The sequence below is a fragment of the Rhinoderma darwinii genome (genome assembly GCF_050947455.1).
Source record: "Rhinoderma darwinii isolate aRhiDar2 chromosome 2 unlocalized genomic scaffold, aRhiDar2.hap1 SUPER_2_unloc_37, whole genome shotgun sequence".
NCBI classification, from domain to species: domain Eukaryota; kingdom Metazoa; phylum Chordata; class Amphibia; order Anura; family Rhinodermatidae; genus Rhinoderma; species Rhinoderma darwinii.
In genome coordinates, this window is record NW_027461704.1 from 62,393 (window position 1) to 81,813 (window position 19,421).

A 19,421-nucleotide genomic window follows, 5' to 3' on the forward strand; every position below is an offset into this window, starting at 1 on the left:
TATATATATATTCCCCCCTCCCTCAGGTATATATATATATATTCCCCCCTCCCTCAGGTATATATATATTCCCCCCTCCCTCAGGTATATATATATTCCCCCTCCCTCATGTATATATATATTCCCCCTCCCTCAGGTATATATATATTCCCCCTCCCTCAGGTATATATATATTCCCCCTCCCTCAGGTATATATATATTCCCCCTCCCTCAGGTATATATATATTCCCCCTCCCTTATGTATATATATATTCCCCCTCCCTCAGGTATATATATATTCCCCCTCCCTCAGGTATATATATATTCCCCCTCCCTCAGGTATATATATTCCCCCCTCCCTCAGGTATATATATATTCCCCCCTCCCTCAGGTATATATATATTCCCCCTCCCTCATGTATATATATATTCCCCCCTCCCTCAGGTATATATATATTCCCCCTCCCTCATGTATATATATATTCCCCCTCCCTCAGGTATATATATATTCCCCCCTCCCTCAGGTATATATATATTCCCCCCTCCCTCAGGTATATATATATTCTGTCCTCGGCTCCCATTTCCCGCGTCGCCTCCGTCGTGTCTTCTTGTACAGTTCCCCTCATGGCCACCAGGTGTCCTGACCTAGACTGGTGACGTCACAGCAGTACTGCGCAGACGCAATGGCGGAAAATGAAACCTGATGATTATGTCGCCAGCTGTTCTCTAACGTCATTACCTCGTAACCATGGCAACGGAGACATCAATGTGCGCGTCAGAATTCCCGGTCGCCAGGCAACAGGGCGGAGTCCTGGTAGTGTTGACGTCAGCGTGACGTCAATAAAGCGGAGCTATGGGCGGGATTAATGAACGGAGAGACTCAGAAACACGTGATGATCAGAGAGAACGGGAGAGGAGACCCGGACACCGGGAGCTGAGGAAGCAGGTGAGCGGACACCCGGATTATATACACACTATATACCGACACCCAGAATATATACACTATATACTGACACCCGGATTATATACACTATATACTGACACCCGGAATATATACACTATATACTGACACCCGGAATATATACACTATATACTGACACCCGGATTATATACACTATATACTGACACCCAGAATATATACACTATATACTGACACCCGGATTATATACACTATATACCGACACCCAGAATATATACACTATATACTGACACCCGGATTATATACACACTATATACCGACACCCAGAATATATACACTATATACTGACACCCGGATTATATACACTATATACTGACACCCGGAATATATACACTATATACTGACACCCGGAATATATACACTATATACTGACACCCGGATTATATACACTATATACTGACACCCAGAATATATACACTATATACTGACACCCGGATTATATACACTATATACCGACACCCAGAATATATACACTATATACTGACACCCGGATTATATACACACTATATACCGACACCCAGAATATATACACTATATACTGACACCCGGATTATATACACACTATATACCGACACCCAGAATATATACACTATATACTGACACCCGGATTATATACACTATATACTGACACCCGGAATATATACACTATATACTGACACCCGGAATATATACACTATATACTGACACCCGGATTATATACACTATATACTGACACCCAGAATATATACACTATATACTGACACCCGGATTATATACACTATATACCGACACCCAGAATATATACACTATATACTGACACCCGGATTATATACACTATATACTGACACCCGGATTATATACACTATATACTGACACCCGGAATATATACACTATATACTGACACCCGGAATATATACACTATATACTGACACCCGGATTATATACACTATATACTGACACCCGGATTATATACACTATATACTGACACCCGGAATATATACACTATATACTGACACCCGGATTATATACACTATATACTGACACCCGGAATATATACACTATATACTGACACCCGGATTATATATACTATATACTGACACCCGGAATATATACACTATATACTGACACCCGGATTATATACACTATATACCGACACCCGGATTATATACACTATATACTGACACCCGGATTATATACACTATATACTGACACCCGGATTATATATACTATATACTGACACCCGGAATATATACACTATATACTGACACCCGGATTATATACACTATATACTGACACCCGGATTATATACACTATATACCGACACCCAGAATATATACACAATATACTGACACCCAGAATATATACACTATATACTGACACCCGGATTATATATACTGACACCCGGATTATATACACTATATACTGACACCCGGATTATATACACACTATATACCGACACCCAGAATATATACACAATATACTGACACCCAGAATATACACACTATATACCGACACCCAGAATATATACACAATATACTGACACCCAGAATATATACACAATATACTGACACCCGGAATATATACACTATATACTGACACCCGGATTATATACACTATATACCGACACCCAGAATATATACACAATATACTGACACCCAGAATATATACACTATATACTGACACCCGGATTATATATACTGACACCCAGAATATATACACTATATACTGACACCCGGATTATATATACTGACACCCGGATTATATACACTATATACTGACACCCGGATTATATACACTATATACCGACACCCAGAATATATACACAATATACTGACACCCAGAATATACACACTATATACCGACACCCGGAATATATACACTATATACTGACACCCGGATTATATACACTATATACTGACACCCGGAATATATACACTATATACTGACACCCGGAATATATACACTATATACTGACACCCGGATTATATACACTATATACTGACACCCGGAATATATACACTATATACTGACACCCGGATTATATACACTATATACTGACACCAGGATTATATACACTATATACTGACACCCGGATTATATACACTATATACTGACACCAGGATTATATATACTATATACTGACACCAGGATTATATACACTATATACTGACACCAGGATTATATACACTATATACTGACACCAGGATTATATACACTATATACTGACACCCGGATTATATACACTATATACTGACACCCGGAATATATACACTATATACTGACACCAGGATTATATACACACTATACCGACACCCAGAATATATACACAATATACTGACACCCAGAATATACACACTATATACCGACACCCGGATTATATACACTATATACTGACACCAGGATTATATACACTATATACTGACACCCGGATTATATATACTATATACTGACACCAGGATTATATATACTATATACTGACACCAGGATTATATACACTATATACTGACACCCAGAATATATACACAATATACTGACACCCAGAATATATACACAATATACTGACACCCAGAATATACACACTATATACCGACACCCGGATTATATACACAATATACTGACACCCGGATTATATACACTATATACTGACACCAGGATTATATACACTATATACTGACACCAGGATTATATACACTATATACTGACACCCGGAATATATACACACTATACTGACACCCGGATTATATACACAATATACTGACACCCGGATTATATACACTATATACTGACACCAGGATTATATACACTATATACTGACACCAGGATTATATACACTATATACTGACACCCGGATTATATACACTATATACTGACACCAGGATTATATATACTATATACTGACACCAGGATTATATACACTATATACTGACACCAGGATTATATACACACTATATACCGACACCCGGAATATATACACTATATACCGACACCAGGATTATATACACTATATACTGACACCCAGATTATATACACACTATATACTGACACCCGGATTATATATACTATATACTGACACCAGGATTATATATACACTATATACTGACACCCGGATTATATATACTATATACTGACACCCGGATTATATATACACTATATACTGACACCAGGATTATATACACTATATACTGACACCAGGATTATATACACTATATACTGACACCCGGATTATATACACACTATATACTGACACCAGGATTATATACACTATATACTGACACCAGGATTATATACACTATATACTGACACCAGGATTATATACACTATATACCGACACCCGGATTATATACACACTATATACTGACACCAGGATTATATACACTATATACTGACACCAGGATTATATACACTATATACTGACACCCGGATTATATATACTATATACTGACACCCGGATTATATACACTATATACTGACACCAGGATTATATACACTATATACTGACACCAGGATTATATACACTATATACTGACACCCGGAATATATACACTATATACTGACACCCGGATTATATATACTATATACTGACACCAGGATTATATACACTATATACTGACACCAGGATTATATACACTATATACTGACACCCGGATTATATATACTATATACTGACACCAGGATTATATACACTATATACTGACACCCGGAATATATACACTATATACCGACACCCGGATTATATACACACTATATACCGACACCCGGATTATATACACACTATATACTGACACCCGGATTATATATACTATATACTGACACCAGGATTATATACACTATATACTGACACCCGGATTATATATACTATATACTGACACCAGGATTATATACACTATATACTGACACCCGGATTATATACACTATATACTGACACCCGGATTATATACACTATATACCGACACCCGGATTATATACACACTATATACCGACACCCGGATTATATACACACTATATACTGACACCCGGATTATATATACTATATACTGACACCAGGATTATATACACTATATACTGACACCCGGATTATATATACTATATACTGACACCAGGATTATATACACTATATACTGACACCCGGATTATATACACTATATACCGACACCCGGATTATATACACTATATACCGACACCCGGATTATATACACACTATACCGACACCCAGAATATATACACCCGGAATATTTACACTATATACCGACACCCGGATTATATACACTATATACTGACACCCGGATTATATACACACTATATACTGACACCCGGATTATATACACTATATACTGACACCCGGATTATATACACTATATACTGACACCCGGATTATATACACTATATACCGACACCCGGAATATATACACACTATACTGACACCCGGATTATATATACTATATACTGACACCCGGATTATATACACACTATACCGACACCCAGAATATATACACCCGGAATATTTACACTATATACCGACACCCGGATTATATACACACTATATACTGACACCCGGATTATATACACACTATATACTGACACCCGGATTATATACACTATATACTGACACCCGGATTATATACACTATATACCGACACCCGGATTATATATACTATATACTGACACCCGGATTATATACATCCCCTACACCCGCACTCCATACACGTAGCTCATTTTACCAGCGTTCTATACGCTCCTGACAGCCCCGATTTATCTCGATATCACCGTTACCGTTTTCCTTCCCCCTCCCCCACAATGTCTGACCTCCCTCCATACGTGTTTTTCCATTCCCTCTCTCGCCCTCTTATCTGTTCCCGTTCTGGGCGTCTCTGACTCTCCTCCGCCCTCTTTCAGGATGGTGATTCTTAAGGACGGCTGTAGTTCGGGCAGCGCCCCCCGCAGGCCTCTCCGGGTTGGCTTTTATGACATTGAAAGGACGATTGGCAAGGGAAATTTTGCAGTGGTGAAACTGGCGCGACATCGTGTGACCAACACGCAGGTAACTGGATGGCCGGAGCGTGTGGGGGGAGGAGCCTCCGTATCCGCGCCGTGTCTCACTCTGCTCTTCTCAGGTCGCCATTAAAATCATCGACAAAACACGACTGGATCGCGCCAATTTACAGAAGATTTATAGAGAAGTCCAGATCATGAAACGCCTGCGCCACCCTCACATAATCCGCCTTTACCAGGTGAGTCTCCTGCTGATGACCCCTCACCAATATATCCCATCCCCCATACTGTGCCCCTCACCGTCCTCATGTGACCCTCATCCCCCATACGGTGCCCCTCACCGTCCTCAGATGACCCTCATCCCCCATACTGTGCCCCTCACCGTCCTCAGATGACCCTCATCCCCCATACTGTGCCCCTCATCGTCCCCAGATGACCCTCATCCCCCATACTGTGCCCCTCACCGTCCTCAGATGACCCTCCTCTCCCATACTGTGCCCCTCACCAATATATCCCATCCCCCATACTGTGCCCCTCACCGTCCTCAGATGACCCTCATCCCCCATACTGTGCCCCTCACCAATATATCCCATCCCCCATACTGTGCCCCTCACCGTCCTCAGATGACCCTCCTCTCCTATAATGTGCCCCTCACCGTCCTCAGGTGACCCTCATCCCCCATACTGTGCCCCTCACCGTCCTCAGGTGACCCTCATCCCCCATACGGTGCCCCTCACCGTCCTCAGATGACCCTCATCCCCCATACTGTGCCCCTCACTGTCCTCAGATGACCCTCATCCCCCATACTGTGCCCCTCACCGTCCTCCGATGACCCTCATCCTCCATACTGTGCCCCTCACCGCCCTCAGATGACCCTCATCCCCCATACTGTGCACCTCACCGTCCTCAGATGACCCTCATCCCCCATACTGTGCCCCTCACTGTCCTCAGATGACCCTCATCCCCCATACTGTGCCCCTCACCGTCCTCAGATGACCCTCATCCCCCATACTGTGCCCCTCATTGTCCTCAGATGACCCTCATCCCCCATACTGTGCCCCTCAGTCATCAGATAACCCTCATCCCCCATACTGTGCCCCTCACCGTCCTCAGATGACCCTCATACTGTGCCCCTCACTGTCCTCAGATGACCCTCATCCCCCATACTGTGCCCCTCACTGTCCTCAGATGACCCTCATCCCCCATACTGTGCCCCTCACTGTCCTCAGATGACCCTCATCCCCATACTGTGCCCCTCACTGTCCTCAGATGACCCTCATCCCCCATACTGTGCCCCTCACCGTCCTCAGATGACCCTCATCCCCCATACTGTGCCCCTCACCGTCCTCAGATGACCCTCATCCCCATACTGTGCCCCTCACCGTCCTCAGATGACCCTCATCCCCATACTGTGCCCCTCACCGTCCTCAGATGACCCTCATCCCTCATACTGTGCCCCTCACCGTCCTCAGATGACCCTCATCCCCCATACTGTGCCCCTCACTGTCCTCAGATGACACTCATCCCCCATACTGTGCCCCTCACTGTCCTCAGATGACCCTCATCCCCCATACTGTGCCCCTCACCGTCCTCAGATGACACTCATCCCCATACTGTGCCCCTCACTGTCCTCAGATGACCCTCATCCCCCATACTGTGCCCCTCACTGTCCTCAGATGACACTCATCCCCCATACTGTGCCCCTCACTGTCCTCTGATGACCCTCATCCCCCATACTGTGCCTCTCACTGTCCTCTGATGACACTCATCCCCCATACTGTGCCCCTCACTGTCCTCAGATGACCCTCATCCCCCATACTGTGCCCCTCACTGTCCTCAGATGACACTCATCCCCTATACTGTGCCCCTCACTGTCCTCAGATGACCCTCATCCCCATACTGTGCCCCTCACCGTCCTCAGATGACCCTCATCCCCCATACTGTGCCCCTCACCGTCCTCAGATGACCCTCATCCCTCATACTGTGCCCCTCACCGTCCTCAGATGACCCTCATCCCCCATACTGTGCCCCTCACCGTCCTCAGATGACCCTCATCCCCCATACTGTGCCCCTCACTGTCCTCAGATGACCCTCATCCCCCATACTGTGCCCCTCACTGTCCTCAGATGACACTCATCCCCTATACTGTGCCCCTCACTGTCCTCAGATGACCCTCATCCCCATACTGTGCCCCTCACCGTCCTCAGATGACCCTCATCCCCCATACTGTGCCCCTCACCGTCCTCAGATGACCCTCATCCCTCATACTGTGCCCCTCACTGTCCTCAGATGACCCTCATCCCCCATACTGTGCCCCTCACCGTCCTCAGATGACCCTCATCCCCCATACTGTGCCCCTCACCGTCCTCAGATGACCCTCATCCCCCATACTGTGCCCCTCACTGTCCCCAGATGACCCTCATCCCTCATACTGTGCCCCTCACTGTCCTCAGATGACCCTCATCCCCCATACTGTGCCCCTCACTGTCCTCAGATGACTCTCATCCCCCATACTGTGCCCCTCACTGTCCTCAGATGACCCTCATCCCCCATACTGTGCCCCTCACCGTCCTCAGATGACCCTCATCCCCCATACTGTGCCCCTCACTGTCCTCAGATGACCCTCATCCCCCATACTGTGCCCCTCACTGTCCTCAGATGACCCTCATTATTCTTTTGCTGCAGGTGATGGAGACCAAAGACATGATCTACATTGTTACAGAATATTCCAAAAACGGAGAGTTATTTGGTGAGTGCGGGTCAGTGGCGGTGACTCTGGGGCCGAGGTCTAATCTCTTCTCATCCTGTCCTAATCGCTTGTCCCATCTGTCCTGCAGATTACCTAACCGTGCGGGGGCGCCTATCGGAGGAAGAAGCCCGCGCCAAGTTCCTGCAAGTTCTCTCAGCCGTGGAATATTGTCACTCCCAGAACATCGTCCACCGAGACCTCAAGACTGAGAACTTGCTGCTGGACGAGAATATGGACATCAAACTGGCCGGTGAGTAGAGAGGAGGGGGCGCGGGTGCCGGGAGGGGGCGCGGGTGCCGGGAGGGGGCGTGGGCGCCAGGGGGGGGGGGGCGGGCACCAGGAGGGGCACAGGTGGTAACAAGAGTTTCTTACTGATTTTCTGCAGATTTTGGGTTTGGCAACTTCTACATGGAAGGTCGACCCCTCAACACCTGGTGTGGTAGCCCCCCATATGCTGCGCCGGAGGTGTTCCTGGGGAAAGAGTACGAGGGCCCTCTACTGGATGTCTGGGTAAGGACACGCATGTTACATGTCTGGGCTCCGGGGAGACGTCTCAATCATTAGTAATGGTGATGATCTGTAGTCCCCTGTGTGACGTGTTACATACATGTGATTGTCCCATGCAGTGGGTTCCTATAATTCGTGTTAAAATTGTGTGATGGTCGCGTGCAGTGCCCTCTTGTGTGGCGTGTTACATGTGCTGGTCGTGTGTAACATGTTACATATATGTTCTGGTCATGTGCCGTGGCCTCCTGTGTGGCGTGTTGCTTGTATGTGATGTCGCGTGCCGTGGCCTCCTGTGTGGCGTGTTGCTTGTATGTGATGTCGCGTGCCGTGGCCTCCTGTGTGGCGTGTTGCTTGTATGTGATGTCGCGTGCCGTGGCCTCCTGTGTGGCGTGTTGCTTGTATGTGATGTCGCGTGCCGTGGCCTCCTGTGTGGCGTGTTACTTGTATGTGATGTCGCGTGCCGTGGCCTCCTGTGTTGCTTGTATGTGATGTCGCGTGCCGTGGCCTCCTGTGTTGCTTGTATGTGATGTCGCGTGCCGTGGCCTCCTGTGTGGCGTGTTACTTGTATGTGATGTCGCGTGCCGTGGCCTCCTGTGTGACGTGTTACTTGTATGTGATGTCGCGTGCCGTGGCCTCCTGTGTGGCGTGTTGCTTGTATGTGATGTCGCGTGCCGTGGCCTCCTGTGTGGCGTGTTACTTGTATGTGATGTCGCGTGCCGTGGCCTCCTGTGTGGCGTGTTGCTTGTATGTGATGTTGCGTGCCGTGGCCTCCTGTGTGGCGTGTTACATGTATGTGATGGTCACGTGATTTATTCCGTGTCTCATGTGCGGTTTCTTCTTTTGCTCAGAGTTTGGGGGTCGTCCTGTACGTTTTGCTTTGTGGATCGTTTCCCTTTGATGGACCGAACCTGCCCACCCTGCGACAGAGGGTCTTGGAAGGGCGGTTCCGAATCCCGTACTACATGTCACAAGGTGAGCCGCGGCCGCCGTCGTCTGGTGTGTGGGGGACGGGGCGCAGGGATGGCGTCCATGTGTTCTATATCCCCCCTCCAGGCTTAGCCCTGATGTTTGTTGCCCTCAGACTGCGAGTCGTTGCTGCGCCGGATGCTGGTGGTGGAGCCGGGGAAGCGGCTGAACATTGCACAGATCCGACATCATCGCTGGTTCCAGTGTGCGTCACCCCCTCAGCCGTCTCTACACAATGACCCCCCTACACCCAAACCCTGCGAGCACGTCCTGGCCATCATGCAGAGTCTGGGCATTGACAGAGAGCGCACCCTGCAGGTGAGTGACGGTACAGCCCGTCCAGCACTGCGTGGCTTCACATGAGCGGTCGCAGGGCTGACACTTTTCTCTCTGCCCTCAGGCTTTGCAGAACGAAACGTACGATCATTACGCTGCCATCTACTACCTGCTGGTGCAGCGGCTGCAGGAGTCGCGGTTCGGACAGTCCCCAGAAGCCAAAGCCGCCTCCGGGTGTGTGAAGGTGAGGACTGCGGGGACTGTAGGGTGACGTGTGGGGTGTCTGCTGGCGGCGGTACTGATTCAGGATCACTGTCCTCTCCCCACAGGCTCCCACCTCCGACTCCGATGATTTCCCTCTTTTGTGTCAGCCGCAGTCAGCAGCGGCCGATTATGATTGTGAGCTCAGTGGCCCACTGCAGGTGAGACCAAACCCACACAGACGTATGCAAAACACATATACATACATACGATGCCCTATATATATATATACACACACACACACACACGCTCTCCTATATACACACACACGCCCTCTCATACAGACATATATATACAGTCGCATATACTTTCCCATCCACCACACGCACACACATATATATATATATATACACACACACACACACACACACACACACACACACACACACACACACACACACACACACACACATATATATATATATATATACACACACACACACACACACACACACACACACACATATATATATATATATACATACGCACACACATATATACACACACACACACACATATATATACACACAGACAGACACATATATATACACACGCACACACATATATACACACGCACACACATATATACACGCACACACATATACACACGCACACACATATATACACACGCACACACATATACACACGCACACACATATATACACACGCACACACATATATACACACGCACACACATATATACACGCACACACATATACACACGCACACACATATATACACACGCACACACATATATACACACGCACACACATATATACACACGCACACACATATACACACGCACACACATATATACACACGCACACACATATATACACACGCACACATATATACACACGCACACACATATATACACACGCACACACATATATATATATATATATACACACACACACATATATATACAGACACAGACACACACACATATATACACACGCACACATATATACACACACACACACACACACACATATATACACACACACATATATATACAGACACAGACACACACACATATATACACACGCACACATATATACACACACACACACACACACATATATACACACATACATATATACACGCACATTCACAGACCTGACCCTTCTGTTATTGTCTCAGTCTCTGCTGTATCTGGGGGAGCCGTCAGGTCTTGGGGCCCCTGTTTCGGCCCCTTGCCCTTCACTTCAGGACTATTCGTTGCTTGAGGAGTCCCAGCTGTATCAGAAGATCCTGAAGAGCAGACCTCCCAGCCCAGTAGCACCAGGTACTGCTTGATTCCTCTGTGCTGCTTATTTCGTCCAGTTATCGTCAGCAGTCATTGATTTACCCGTTTTCTCTTGCAGATATTCTGCTGTCCTCCGCGTCTTCCACATGTAATAGCCCGGAGAATTGTCTTGGGCCGTCCGGCCTCCACCCACTGCTGGGGTACACTGACCTGCGCTCCATGGCTCCCCTTAGTGCTCAGTCAGCTACTCCTGTCCTGCAGCATCAGGAAATCCCCTCCCCCAACTCTCTCCTGCCCGTCACCTTCCAGGAGGGGCGCCGAGCATCCGACACCTACCTGACGCAAGGTCAGTCATTACCGGGTGATGGAAACTGGGGCTCCGTACTGTGATTACGAGAGGGCGGACTGTCATAAATGCACCTCAGTGTATTACACGAATCACAACTCCTTCATATTAACTGTTTATATTTCTTATCACGGGGTGTGTATGATAAGTCTCTGTATATAATGAGTGTATGTTGGGGTGAGTGTATGATAAGTCTCTGTATATAATGAGTGTATGTTGGGGTGACTCTGTATATAATGAGTGTATGTTGGGGTGAGTGTATAAGTCTCTGTATATAATGAGTGTATGTTGGGGTGAGTGTATAAGTCTCTGTATATAATGAGTGTATGTTGGGGTGAGTGTATGATAAGTCTCTGTATATAATGGGTGTATGTTGGGGTGACTCTGTATATAATGTGTATGTTGGGGTGAGTGTATGATAAGTCTCTGTATATAATGAGTGTATGTTGGGGTGACTCTGTATATAATGTGTATGTTGGGGTGAGTGTATGATAAGTCTCTGTATATAATGAGTGTATGTTGGGGTGAGTGTATGATAAGTCTCTGTATATGGTGAGTGTATGTTGGGGTGACTCTGTATATAATGAGTGTATGTTGGGGTGAGTGTATGATCTGTCTCTGTATATAATGAGTGTATGTTGGGGTGACTCTGTATATAATGTGTATGTGGGGGTGACTGTATATAATGAGTGTATGTTGGGGTGACTCTGTATATAATGTGTATGTTGGGGTGAGTGTATGATAAGTCTCTGTATATAATGAGTGTATGTTGGGGTGACTCTGTATATGATGAGTGTATGTTGGGGTGACTCTGTATATGATGAGTGTATGTTGGGGTGAGTGTATGATAAGTCTCTGTATATAATGAGTGTATGTTGGGGTGACTGTATATGATGAGTGTATGTTGGGGTGACTCTGTATATAATGAGTGTATGTTGGGGTGAGTGTATGATCTGTCTCTGTATATAATGAGTGTATGTTGGGGTGAGTGTATGATCTGTCTCTGTATATAATGAGTGTATGTTGGGGTGAGTGTATGATAAGTCTCTGTATATAATGAGTGTATGTTGGGGTGACTCTGTATATGGTGAGTGTATGTTGGGGTGAGTGTATGATCTATCTCTGTATATAATGAGTGTATGTTGGGGTGAGTGTATGATCTGTCTCTGTATATAATGAGTGTATGTTGGGGTGAGTGTATGATCTGTCTCTGTATATAATGTGTATGTTGGGGTGAGTGTATGATCTGTCTCTGTATATAATGAGCGTATGTTGGGGTGAATGTATGATAAGTCTCTGTATATAATGAGTGTATGTTGGGGTGAGTGTATGATCTGTCTCTGTATATAATGTGTATGTTGGGGTGAGTGTATGATAAGTCTCTGTATATAATGAGCGTATGTTGGGGTGAGTGTATGATCTGTCTCTGTATATAATGAGTGTATGTTGGGGTGAGTGTATGAGAAGTCTCTGTATATAATGAGTGTATGTTGGGGTGAGTGTATGATCTGTCTCTGTATATAATGTGTATGTTGGGGTGAGTGTATGATCTGTCTCTGTATATAATGAGTGTATGTTGGGGTGACTCTGTATATAATGTGTATGTTGGGGTGACTCTGTATATAATGTGTATGTTGGGGTGAGTGTATGATAAGTCTCTGTGTATGTTGGGGTGAATGTATGATAAGTCTCTGTATATGGTGAGTGTATGATAAGTCTCTGTGTATAATGAGTGTATGTTGGGGTGACTGTATATAATGTGTATGTTGGGGTGAGTGTATGATCTGTCTCTGTATATAATGAGCGTATGTTGGGGTGAGTGTATGATCTGTCTCTGTATATAATGAGCGTATGTTGGGGTGAGTGTATGATAAGTCTCTGTATATAATGAGCGTATGTTGGGGTGAGTGTATGATCTGTCTCTGTATATAATGTGTGTGTTGGGGTGACTCTGTTTATAATGAGTGTATGTTGGGGTGAGTGTATAAGTCTCTGTATATAATGAGCGTATGTTGGGGTGAGTGTATGATCTGTCTCTGTATATAATGTGTGTGTTGGGGTGACTCTGTTTATAATGAGTGTATGTTGGGGTGAGTGTATAAGTCTCTGTATATAATGAGTGTATGTTGGGGTGAGTGTATGATCTGTCTCTGTATATAATGAGTGTATGTTGGGGTGAGTGTATGATAAGTCTCTGTATATAATGAGTGTATGTTGGGGTGACTCTGTATATAATGTGTGTGTTGGGGTGAGTGTATGATAAGTCTCTGTATATAATGAGTGTATGTTGGGGTGACTCTGTATATAATGAGTGTATGTTGGGGTGAGTGTATGATATGTCTCTGTATATAATGTGTATGTTGGGGTGAGTGTATGATAAGTCTCTGTATATGGTGAGTGTATGTTGGGGTGAGTGTATGATAAGTCTCTGTATATGGTGAGTGTATGTTGGGGTGAGTGTATGATCTGTCTCTGTATATAATGAGTGTATGTTGGGGTGACTCTGTATATAATTTGTATGTTGGGGTGACTCTGTATGTTGGGGTGTCTCTGTATATAATGTGTATGTTGGGGTGAGTGTATAAGTCTCTGTATATAATGAGTGTATGTTGGGGTGACTCTGTATATAATGAGTGTATGTTGGGGTGAGTGTATGATAAGTCTCTGTATATAATGAGTGTATGTTGGGGTGACTCTGTATATAATGAGTGTATGTTGGGGTGAGTGTATGATAAGTCTCTGTATATAATGAGTGTATGTTGGGGTGAGTGTATGATCTGTCTCTGTATATAATGGGTGTATGTTGGGGGTGACTCTGTATATAATGTGTATGTTGGGGTGACTCTGTATATGGTGAGTGTATGTTGGGGTGAGTGTATGATAAGTCTGTATATAATGAGCGTATGTTGGGGTGAGTGTATGATCTGTCTCTGTATATAATGAGTGTATGTTGGGGTGACTCTGTATATTGTGAGTGTATGTTGGGGTGAGTGTATGATAAGTCTCTGTATATAATGAGCGTATGTTGGGGTGAGTGTATGATAAGTCTCTGTATATAATGAGTGTATGTTGGGGTGACTCTGTATATAATGTGTGTGTTGGGGTGACTCTGTATATGGTGAGTGTATGATCTGTCTCTGTATATAATGAGTGTATGTTGGGGTGACTCTGTATATAATGTGTATGTTGGGGTGACTCTGTGTATATAATGTGTGTGTTGGGGTGACTCTGTATATGGTGAGTGTATGTTGGGGTGACTCTGTATATAATGAGTGTATGTTGGGGTGACTGTATATAATGAGTATGTTGGGGTGAGTGTATGATCTGTCTCTGTATATAATGAGCGTATGTTGGGGTGAGTGTATAAGTCTCTGTATATAATGAGTGTATGTTGGGGTGAGTGTATGATCTGTCTCTGTATATAATGTGTATGTTGGGGTGAGTGTATGATAAGTCTCTGTATATAATGAGTGTATGTTGGGGTGACTCTGTATATAATGGGTGTATGTTGGGGTGACTCTGTATATAATGAGTGTATGTTGGGGTGACTCTGTATATAATGTGTATGTTGGGGTGAGTGTATGATCTGTCTCTGTATATAATGAGTGTATGTTGGGGTGACTCTGTATATAATGTGTGTGTTGGGGTGACTCTGTATATGGTGAGTGTATGATCTGTCTCTGTATATAATGAGTGTATGTTGGGGTGACTCTGTATATAATGTGTATGTTGGGGTGACTCTGTATATAATGTGTATGTTGGGGTGAGTGTATGATAAGTCTCTGTATATAATGAGCGTATGTTGGGGTGAGTGTATGATAAGTCTCTGTATATAATGAGTGTATGTTGGGGTGACTCTGTATATAATGTGTATGTTGGGGTGAGTGTATGATCTGTCTCTGTATATAATGAGTGTATGTTGGGGTGACTCTGTATATAATGTGTATGTTGGGGTGACTCTGTGTATATAATGTGTATGTTGGGGTGACTCTGTATATAATGTGTATGTTGGGGTGAGTGTATGATCTGTCTCTGTATATAATGTGTATGTTGGGGTGAGTGTATGATCTGTCTCTGTATATAATGAGTGTATGTTGGGGTGAGTGTATAAGTCTCTGTATATAATGAGTGTATGTTGGGGTGAGTATATATAATGTGTATGTTGGGGTGACTCTGTATATAATGTGTATGTTGGGGTGACTCTGTATATAATGAGTGTATGTTGGGGTGACTCTGTGTATATAATGTGTGTGTTGGGGTGACTCTGTATATGGTGAGTGTATGATCTGTCTCTGTATATAATGAGTGTATGTTGGGGTGAGTGTATGATAAGTCTCTGTATATAATGAGTGTATGTTGGGGTGAGTGTATAAGTCTCTGTATATAATGAGCGTATGTTGGGGTGAGTGTATAAGTCTCTGTATATAATGAGTGTATGTTGGGGTGAGTGTATGATCTGTCTCTGTATATAATGTGTGTGTTGGGGTGACTCTGTATATGGTGAGTGTATGATCTGTCTCTGTATATAATGAGTGTATGTTGGGGTGACTCTGTATATAATGAGTGTATGTTGGGGTGAGTGTATGATCTGTCTCTGTATATAATGAGCGTATGTTGGGGTGAATGTATGATAAGTCTCTGTATATAATGAGTGTATGTTGGGGTGAGTGTATGATCTGTCTCTGTATATAATGAGTGTATGTTGGGGTGACTCTGTATATAATGAGTGTATGTTGGGGTGAGTGTATGATAAGTCTCTGTATATAATGAGTGTATGTTGGGGTGAGTGTATGATCTGTCTCTGTATATAATGTGTATGTTGGGGTGAGTGTATGAGAAGTCTCTGTATATAATGTGTATGTTGGGGTGAGTGTATGATAAGTCTCTGTATATAATGTGTGTGTTGGGGTGACTCTGTATATGGTGAGTGTATGTTGGGGTGACTCTGTATATAATGAGTGTATGTTGGGGTGACTCTGTATATGAGTGTATGTTGGGGTGAGTGTATGATACGTCTCTGTATATGATGAGTGTATGTTGGGGTGAGTGTATGATAAGTCTCTGTATATAATGAGTGTATGTTGGGGTGAGTGTATGATCTGTCTCTGTATATAATGAGTGTATGTTGGGGTGACTGTATATGAGTGTATGTTGGGGTGACTCTGTATATATGAGTGTATGTTGGGGTGAGTGTATGAGAAGTCTCTGTATATAATGTGTATGTTGGGGTGACTCTGTATATAATGAGTATGTTGGGGTGACTCTGTATATAATGAGTGTATGTTGGGGTGAGTGTATGAGAAGTCTCTGTATATAATGTGTATGTTGGGGTGACTCTGTATATAATGAGTATGTTGGGGTGACTCTGTATATGGTGAGTGTATGTTGGGGTGAGTGTATGATTAGTCTCTGTATATAATGTGTATGTTGGGGTGACTCTGTATATGATGGGTGTATGTTGGGGTGACTCGGTATATAATGTGTATGTTGGGGTGACTCTGTATATGGTGAGTGTATGTTGGGGTGCATGTATGATTAGTCTCTGTATATAATGAGTGTATGTTGGGGTGAGTGTATATGGAGTGTATGTTGGGGTGACTCTGTATATAATGTGTATGTTGGGGTGACTCTGTATATAATGAGTGTATGTTGGGGTGAATGTATGATAAGTCTCTGTATATAATGTGTATGTTGGGGTGACTCTGTATATGAGTGTATGTTGGGGTGACTGTATATGATAAGCCTCTGTATATGGAGTGTGTGATGTCCCAGGTGTGTGCTGTATATTAACCCCTCGTCTGTTTGTTCAGGTGCTAGTGCCTTTCGTCAGCTCAGAAGGTCTGTTCGAGTGCGAGGTCTCCTGTGTCTCCATAAACTACGACATCGCGGGATCTCTGCCCGTGGGGGGCGCTCTCCTGACACTGTTCTTGGTTCTGGAGACTCCCGAGGCTTCCTGCTGGATGTGCTGCAGCAGCAGAGGTACGTCGTCGCCGCCGCTCCTGACCGCTCGCTCATCTGACCTGTTCGCAGCTGATCCTGAATCTCATGATTGTGCCTCTCTTCCCACAGGTTGCTACAGATCTCGCTCTCCATTCCCACATCATCCCCCCCAGACCCCCCGTCTTCACTTCTCCCTGATAATCCCGCAGATTGCTACTTGGAACCCAAGTTTTTCGCTGAAGCTCATGTGTGGCCCCTGACATCTATGAGTTGTAGCATGGACTGTGGCTCCCCCGCTGTGCAGTGAATGATGGGGGCTGTAGTAGTAATCTTTGACTTTTACCTCGCACCTGCTCCTCGGCAGAGGGCCCTGCAATATTTCACACGCACAGAAGGGGCCGCTCTGTCCCTGGAGGGGTCTGCACAGCACTGACTGGGATGAAGCAATAACAACCGACCACAGAACAAACCTCTTCGGTTTTTTTCTCTTCGTCTTTAGTGTTTTTACTTTGTACAGCAAGAGCTGAAATCGTGACACCAGTGATGTGGACTGGACATGCGTGGAACTGCACGTCCAATGTGAGGAGCTTAGAAAGCTGCTAATTCAGGATATGAATCTTCCTCTATGTTCCCTGAGCCTGCTCAGCGGCCTCTCCTCTGTACCGGAACCCCCCTCTGTACCTGGTTTCTATACCCCCCCCCCCCCATACCTGGTCTCTGTACTCCGCCCTCTGTACCCCTCCCCCACGCCTGATTTTCATAGCTGCCTCTCCTGCACTGAAGGTTGCGTGTTCAGTATTTCCCTGCACGGTTCCAGGACTGAACGACACTTAACGGGTCAATGACTAATTTCTACTGATAAACTAAATAAATTATTTTTCATACATGATGGGAGTGGTTGTTGCGTTGCACCAAAAAAAATAAAAAATAACCTGGAAATGCCACAAAATGTCCCAGAACGGTGGGGACCCACGAGCGCTCTCCTCCCGGCGGGGCCGCGACGTTTCTGCCAGGCTCTCGTATATTCAGAGGATCTACTGTATAACATGAAACGTTCCGCAACTTTCTAATAGACTTTGTTTAGTTTTTTTACCAATTTTAAAATCTCTGATTACTCTCAGTGAATGGAAACAGTTATTCTATACAACCAGAGGCTGAAACTCCTGGTGACTTAGTCCCGCTCACACAGCTGAATGTTTGTT

At 44.6% G+C, this 19,421-nt stretch overlaps 1 protein-coding gene across 1 annotated transcript; it reads left to right on the forward strand.

Annotated features, from left to right (window-relative positions):
* The first annotated feature begins 719 nt into the window (after nucleotides 1-719).
* SIK1 (salt inducible kinase 1) lies at nucleotides 720-19,105 on the forward strand. Its single transcript, XM_075847256.1, has 14 exons — nucleotides 720-924; nucleotides 5,830-5,974; nucleotides 6,048-6,164; nucleotides 8,611-8,674; nucleotides 8,763-8,924; nucleotides 9,060-9,184; nucleotides 10,030-10,153; nucleotides 10,263-10,465; nucleotides 10,548-10,667; nucleotides 10,753-10,845; nucleotides 11,828-11,972; nucleotides 12,052-12,279; nucleotides 18,090-18,258; nucleotides 18,349-19,105. Exons 2-14 carry the CDS (start codon nucleotides 5,831-5,833, stop codon nucleotides 18,524-18,526), a joined length of 1,872 nt encoding a protein of 623 aa, XP_075703371.1. The 5' UTR covers nucleotides 720-924; nucleotide 5,830; the 3' UTR covers nucleotides 18,527-19,105.
* Nucleotides 19,106-19,421: the final 316 nt, after the last annotated feature.

What these genes read in the sequence shown, in the direction of transcription:
- SIK1 (XM_075847256.1), top strand. Translation starts at nt 5,831, where the DNA reads ATGGTGATTCTTAAGGACGGCTGTAGTTCGGGCAGCGCCCCCCGCAGG. An exon ending in CGACACCTACCTGACGCAAG is followed by an intron (nt 12,280 to 18,089) that starts GTCAGTCATTAC and finishes CTGTTTGTTCAG; the next exon opens with GTGCTAGTGCCTTTCGTCAG. An exon ending in GATGTGCTGCAGCAGCAGAG is followed by an intron (nt 18,259 to 18,348) that starts GTACGTCGTCGC and finishes CTCTTCCCACAG; the next exon opens with GTTGCTACAGATCTCGCTCT.